The sequence below is a fragment of the Arvicola amphibius genome, chromosome 2, assembly GCF_903992535.2.
Source record: "Arvicola amphibius chromosome 2, mArvAmp1.2, whole genome shotgun sequence".
Taxonomy (NCBI): Eukaryota; Metazoa; Chordata; class Mammalia; order Rodentia; family Cricetidae; genus Arvicola; species Arvicola amphibius.
This window is the reverse complement of record NC_052048.2, coordinates 26,316,582-26,324,061: the sequence shown is the minus strand read 5'-3', so window position 1 is coordinate 26,324,061 and position 7,480 is coordinate 26,316,582. Positions and strand designations below refer to the sequence as shown.

The following is a 7,480-nucleotide window of genomic DNA, read 5'->3' as shown; positions in this document are numbered from 1 at the left end:
TATGCCCTGCCCCATGAGAATGTTAGAATTTTTGTTCATTCTTGCTTCTACTTGTCTGACATTCTATCGCTAGGTTCTGGCCAGGGAGGATCAATAAATGGTTAGGAATAACCAAGGAGCTGCAAGAACGAGTGGATGGACACACCAATTAATAAAAATTGTCTCTAGGACGTAGAGATTAGAGAAGGGAGTGTCATACGAAAATGTTGGATGGCAAAGACGATTAGGATCTTGGTTGGGAACAGTAGAGGGGGGTTATTTGAAACTTGTTACTTTCCACTTCCTTAGACTAGAAATGTATGGGTGTGAAGGCTCCGGTCAAGGCTATGCTATATTGAGACTTAGAAATTTACTGTTTAGGCTAGACTGGCTGGCCAGCAAGCTCAGGATACTCCTGTCTCCTGTCCTCCAGCACTTGGATTACAGCTGAACATTAGGAAACTTAAGAACAATCATTTTTTTCTGAACCTGACGCTTCCTTTGCAACCTAGTATATAATACCTCTACAATCAAAACCTACTTGCTAGTTTGATTGAAAATCCTTTTCACAGAAGGCTGCTGAACGTGGGCCTCACGTTAAAGACAGGCTTTATGTGGCCCGGAACTTGTTGGCACACTCGTTTGGAGTGAACTATTCAAGCCTCCCTAGCTCCGCTTAAGCTGCTCCCTCCTTGCCAACTATCCAGGCAGGAGCCCAGAGCATCAAGAAAAAGCACTGCGGGAGGCTACGGGGGTGGAGAAACCGATTATCCGCTTTACTGGACAAACCAGAAAAAGTGAGCAGTAACTGAAAAGTGGTTAATCCTTCTGGGAATTTTGGCTAAGCGGCCAGGAATTAACCTTGGCAGTAATTAGGCCATCAATGACCTTTTCAGAGACTGCTCAGAGACCTCAGCTTTGTTTAGAGAACTTCTGTGGGTGGAACCAGCTGTTTGCATAAAGAGCAGCATAAAGCCCGGCTGCTCCGCAGCACATTCAGGACCAGATCTCCGGCGGGTGCAGGGTGCAAGACCGCGGGGTCTCCAGTCGGTCCTGTGGCATGGGGAAGCTCAGGCTCCCACACCCAAGCGTGGCCGTGCTGCTGCCACTGCTGCTGCTGCTTCTGCTGCCCACAGATGCCGTCACATCACAAAAACCGTGAGTTCCAAAGAACGCGAGAAGCTTGGCTTTTGGGTCTTGGTTTTTCGTTCCTTTCTGCTAACCATCTCCTTCTTTCTCACCTCTGAAGTTCCTCCCAGCTCCGCGATGTCCCAAATCCCGCTCATTCATTCGTCCACCTTCACTCACCCTTTAAACATTTCTGAGCTCTCTGGATTTCGGAACATGCAGATCCCCTTGTGATGCACCATCTTTCTGGATGCTTGAAGTAACAGTCGGTCTTTGGGACCGCGAGACCCTGTGGTCTTTACATTCTTCACCTCCTTTGATTAAATAAAGACACACCTCTCCAGAGTGGCGCTTTGTCTGGAGAGTCACAAATCCCTAAGAATGGCTAGCAGTGTGTATGTTGATGCTGAGAAAGTAAAGGACCCAGTGACCAGACAAGACTTTTGTGCAAATTAGCTAGTGATTAGGTCTGTGTTTCAAAGAAACAAGAGCAGACAGACAGACAGACAGACAGACAGACAGACAGAACAATATTTGGGAGCACTGGCTCTAGGTAATTAAGGGAAGATCATACAAGAGGATGTGCAAGAAACTATTATATACCATTTACTTACTCATGTTGGAGACTGTTTTTCTTAGTGCTTGTATTTATTTAAAAGAAGAATGTTATTTGTTTTCATGAGGAATATCCAACCACACATCATCAGTGTTCACTGGGGGGGGTAGGGGTAGGGGTAGGGGTGGCGCAATTCTCAATAAAGATATGCTTTGCAAGTGTTTCAATTTTAAATCTATTGTGTATAAATCACCATTTGTATATTTTTGGTAAGTTGTGTACTATAACTTCTGAAAATAATTCAGTCATAAGAAATTTTTGACACAAATTTTAGTCACACATTTAAAAGAAGAGCTACCGTTATATTTTCATACCCATAGATTGGGTATATCAAATATCCGTGTTGGGTAGACCACAGACATATAAATTTCATGCGTAAGTATAATGTGTTAATAAAAATTATGTTGTTCATGAGATATTTTGACGCATAAGGAAATCATAGTATAAACTTCTAGGGAGTTAGGAGCACAGAAATTAGAATTTTTGACCATTACAGAAAGAACGTTCCCGTACACTTATTTATTTATTTACTTACATACTCATTTACTTACTTATTTATTTTGGACACAGGATCTTGCTACGTAGGCCTGGCAGGCCTCTTGGTGATCCCCCTGGCTCGGCTTCCCAAGTCATGTGCCACCATACCTCTCAACGCATATTTCTAGTTAGGTGATAGTACTTATAAAATTTAAGATTCTATGGAGAAGTTGAAAGCTAATTTAAGAGAAAAATTAAGTCTATTTTAGAGTGTCAAAAAGGTATGTTTGCTCGTGTTTAAAAAATACAATAACAATAGAAGTTCACTTGAGAGGATGTAAGATGGACATGCCATTTAAAAGCGGTCTTGAGAGTCGCTGCTTGAAGCTGGCGTGGTTTTACTCGTATGTTTACGGTGTTTGAGAAACTCTCTGCCCCTCTCCTGAGTTACCAGAGGATGGGCTTGTGTCGAATGGAGCTTTCCCTACTTTGGCAAGGGCAAATACAATATGGTGCAAACAAATTGTTGGTGTGTGAGTTTTACAAGTTTGCTGGATACATGCATATGCCTATCTATATGTCTGTCTGTCTGTCTGTCTGTCATTGTTTGTGAGGTTTGGGTTTCATATTTGTAAAACAGAAACAAGTTGTTGGTGTGTGAGTTTTACAAGCTTGCTGGATACATGCACACACCTATCTATCATCTATCTATCTATCTCTATCTAGCATCTATCTCTTGATAAAGATGGTCTCTACAATGGCCTGGGAGCAAAGGGGGTGGCTAATTTTTACTCCATTCATGGCAGTTCGGTGTCTGTCTTCTCTTACTATGTAGCTAAGGATGAGGGATGGTCATGTGGGACTGTGATGGGACATAGTAACATGGACAGCAACAACTCCCTCACTCTCCTCTAACCCCTCCATCCCCAGAATCTACATGGTGTTGGTTCCCTCCCTGCTCCACACAGGCGTCCCTGAGAAGGGCTGCCTCCTCCTCAGCCACCTAAATGAGACGGTATCAGTGAGTGCTTTCATAGAGTCTGTCCAGGGAAACCAAAGCCTCTTCACTGACCTCGTGGTCGACAGGGACTTGTTCCAATGTGTCTCCTTCACCGTGAGTACAGCCCCTTGGCTTACTTGACTCGGTTAGAATAGGGATCTGGTGTTGACAAGGCAAAGCGTCGAGAAACTGGGTGGAGGCAGTGGAGCTGGTTGCGGGGAGTGTCCAATAAAGAATCTGAAGCTAGCAACCCGGTGTAGAGATCCAGTATCCACTCATCAGTTTCACCTACATATTATAGGCATATTGAAAGTAAGTTCAAAGATCAAAGAACAATTCTAATAGTCTAAAAAAAAAAAAAAAACCAACAGCATGCAGTAGAGAAGGGGAAGCGTGAATTTTACTTAAAATCATTTTTTAAAGTTTATAAAGCAAACTAGGTCAACGTTAATCATATTCTCCCAAGAGTAAAAAGCTACACAGAGAAACCCTGTCTCGAAAAACCTATAAGTAAATAAGTAAGTAAGTAAGTAAGTAAGTAAGTAAATCTGTAGAAAGCATCCTGAGCATCTGTAGAAAGCACCCTGGGCATCTGTAGAAGCCACCCTGGGCATGTGTCCAAAATCTCTTCAGGGCTGGATGCACATGAGATACTTGCAATCTAGTACCAACAAAACACCTTCTTTTTCCCAGTGTTGAGACCCCGAATAGCAGGTCCTACAATTTCCTGCTAGTGGATAACTATGCAGTGTGTGACTGAGTCCAGACTTCACTGTATTTTCCATATAGATCCAGATGAGATCCTCAGTCTCGGATTTTCTCATGTTCAGGTCTTCCCATTTGTAAAATGTCAGAATTCCGGCCTCTGCCAACTTCCCGGATGAGAACAAGGGAGCGAAATTAAGTAAAAAGGACAAGATCTCCATAGAGATGTAGAACAGGGAGAGGAGGAGGCTGGAGAGACGCACTGGGTTTCAGACTCTTCCATATTTCAGGTCCTACCGGCTTTGTTCAATGAGATGATGTTCCTCACTGTCCAAGTAAAAGGACCAACTCATGAATTCAAGAAGAAGAAAACAGTGCTGATTAAGAATAAATGAGAGTTTGATCTTTGTCCAGACTGACAATCCATCTACACACACAGGGCAGACAGGTATGGTGAGATCCACAGTCAGGACAGCATCAAGAAGGAAGCTCCTCTCCTCCTGCCTGACCCCCATAGTCCCTGTGATCCTGGTTCCTTAATAGTTGGATTGCCCACCTATAGGACTGGTCAGGGGCTCACCAAAAATTTCTCTATTTCAGTGAAATTTCGTGTTGTCTCATTGGATGAAAATTTTTACCCCCTTAATGAACTGGTAAGTCTCCTATTATTTGCATAAAACCGTTGTTATTGGTATAAACTGGCTAGGCCCCTGTTTTGGTTACTGAGGGAGGAAACACTGGACAGCACTAACAGTGATTCCTCATGCTGCAGTAGTACAGGGTCCTCATTTGAAACAGGATCCCAGGTCAAACAGTAGGGAACACGTTCTGCCACTACTGTGACAGATCTGGCACTCAGTCGCTTGTTAACATAATTAAACTTAGCCGGGTGGTGGTGGCGCATGCCTTTAATCCCAGCACTCGGGAGGCAGAGGCAGGCGATCTCTGAGTTCGAGGCCAGCCTGGTCTACAAGAGCTAGTTCCAGGACAGGCACCAACGCTACAGAGAAACCCTGTCTTGAAAAACACCAAAAAAAAAAAAAAACCATAATTAAACTTACTCTTTAGTTTCTAACTAGGAAGAAAATAAACAATGGACATCCGTCCAAAAATCTAAGGGCAAGTATTTCTTAGAAATTTAAATCTTTTTCAAACACACCAAAATCTCTGCCGTGAAAGAAGTTGCGAGTATTAAATTTTTTTTTTTTTTTTTTGGTTTTTCGAGACAGGGTTTCTCTGCAGCTTTTTTAGAGCCTGTCCTGGAACTAGCTCTTGTAGACCAGGCTGGCCTCGAACTCACAGAGATCCGCCTGCCTCTGCCTCCCGAGTGCTGGGATTAAAGGCGTGCGCCACCTCCGCCCGGCGCGAGTATTAAATTTATTCCTTTGTGAGGATTCACAACTCTTTCTACTGCAATGTGGACATCAGATCAACTCTCCAACCTCAGCTAGCTTTCTACTGTATCTTCTCCTCTTCAAAAGAATCGATGCTCTTTTAACCCCAAAGGCAAAAGGAAATTCCATGGCCCTGGCTTCTTCATCTCACACATCTATATCTAGTTCACACAAAATTGTGTTGGTTAGAAAAATATTACTTCTTATTACCTGAATTGTTACAACTTGGCCAACATCTGTAAACAAGACTGATGTGGGATTCTCTTCTGTATACTGTGAATATGTTTTATTACCATGGTTAACAAAGAAGCTACTTTGGCCTATGACAGGGCAGAATAGAGCTAGGCAGGAAAACTAAACTGAATGCTGGGAGAAAGAAGGTGGAGCCAGGTAGATAGCATGTAACTGCTGAAGGAGAAAGATGCTGGAAACCTTACCAGTAGATTAATAGAGATGGGTTAATTTAGGTTGTAATTTAAGATGTAAGAGCTCACTAGAAATATGCCTGAGCCATCAGCCAAACAGTGTTGTAATTAATATAGTTTTGGGTTCATTATTCGGGTCTGAGTGGCCAGGACACTAAAGCACAGTCTCCATTTACAGACCCATCACAGTAACCTTGATATTTGTCTCTCAGCTTCTATTTTTCACTCTACCTAAAATCAAATATAATATCCACCACTCTGTCAAGCTAACATGTATGAGCAACATATATGTCACAGGCATACACATATATCAAACCATATATATACACATATATTATATGTATATATATGATGTCATCATGTGTGTGTTTTCTCTTTCTGTCCATTCTTTTAGAATGAGGACAGACAGACATATTGTTCTTTTCTATTCTCAGCATCTAGAATGACACACAATATATAAGTAGATATGGAATAAATATTAGTTTGTAAGTGAATAGACCTGGGTGGTAGAGGAGCTGTTCTCAATCTTTTCTCTTTCTTAGCAGCACCTAGTGGCTAGTATTAATAATTGGGTTCAAGAGTAGTTACTTCCAGAGGCAAGTATTTATTTTTCAGCCTGTAAAGTTGCATAACAAGGGAATGTTCTTGACTAGGATGCTACAAGCTTTTAGACATTATTGCAGTATTGGTAAACTCTATTCCTAACAATAGCACACTATATAGAGATAGAGAGAGAGATAGAGAGATGTAGAGATATAGATATAGATAGATATATCCATTATATATAGGTATATACATAATGATCTCTCTAGATAGATAGATAGATAGATAGATAGATAGATAGATAGATAGATAGATAGATATCCATCACCCATGGCAACTAAGTTTTTAATATCACCTATTAATCGTTTGAAATGAATTAATTAAATTTGAGTAAAATTTAATTTGGTAGTATATATAGATAGATATGTGTGTATGTATTTGAGTTATTCAATGTATTTGAGAACATTATACAATTCTCTCTTTTCTTTCAGATTCCTCTTCTGTACATTAAGGTAAGCAATGTGAATAGTTTACAATCAGGAGAAAAGCAGTCATCTGTCATTTCATGGGAAATCTTCTGTGGGAACTTCTTACAATCATATGCCAGAGACTTTGGAGAAGGAAGAAGCTTCACCTGCCCTCTGAGCCCTTCTCGTGTACCCTCTTTATGGATAACGTGGAAGCTTCCATAGATTTCTTTCATAACCTTTGATGTTCTCTGTCTTTTTATGAATTATGGTTTATTTATTACAGGACCCCAAAGGAAATCACATACAACAGTGGCAGAGTTTCAAGTTAGAGAGTGGCCTCAAACAGTTGTCCTTCCCCCTCTCCTCGGAGCCTCCTCATGGCTCCTACAAGGTGGTGATACGGACAGAAACAGGCAGGATCATAGAGCACTCCTTCTTCGTAGAGGAATTTGGTATGGATGGTAGAAAATCATAGAATGTTGTCTTTTATAACTGAGATCTCTAGAGCTCATAGTTTGAGTATATAGAGTCCTTTGGTTTCCTGTGGATGATTTTGGGCTTAGAGTTGTCAGAGGCTGCTTGTTTGATTCCCATCTGCCAGGACCCAAAATAATCACACAGAAACTATATTAATTAAATCACTGCTTGGCCTATTAGCTCTAGTTTCTTATTGACTAGCTCTTACATCTTAAATTAACCCATTTCTATTATTTTATATTTTACCACGAGGCTCATGGTTTATG

The 7,480-nt window shown here is 41.3% G+C and overlaps 1 protein-coding gene across 1 annotated transcript in view; it reads left to right on the top strand.

Moving 5' to 3' along the window:
* Positions 1-1,039: 1,039 nt before the first annotated feature.
* A2m (alpha-2-macroglobulin) overlaps positions 1,040-7,480 on the top strand; it is a 46,380-nt gene continuing 39,939 nt past the window's right edge. Inside the window, 7 exon segments of the mRNA XM_038319273.2 lie at positions 1,040-1,137; positions 3,131-3,314; positions 4,196-4,297; positions 4,299-4,353; positions 4,506-4,558; positions 6,759-6,779; positions 7,021-7,189. Of these exon segments, the coding sequence (XP_038175201.2) occupies positions 1,040-1,137; positions 3,131-3,314; positions 4,196-4,297; positions 4,299-4,353; positions 4,506-4,558; positions 6,759-6,779; positions 7,021-7,189 (682 nt within the window).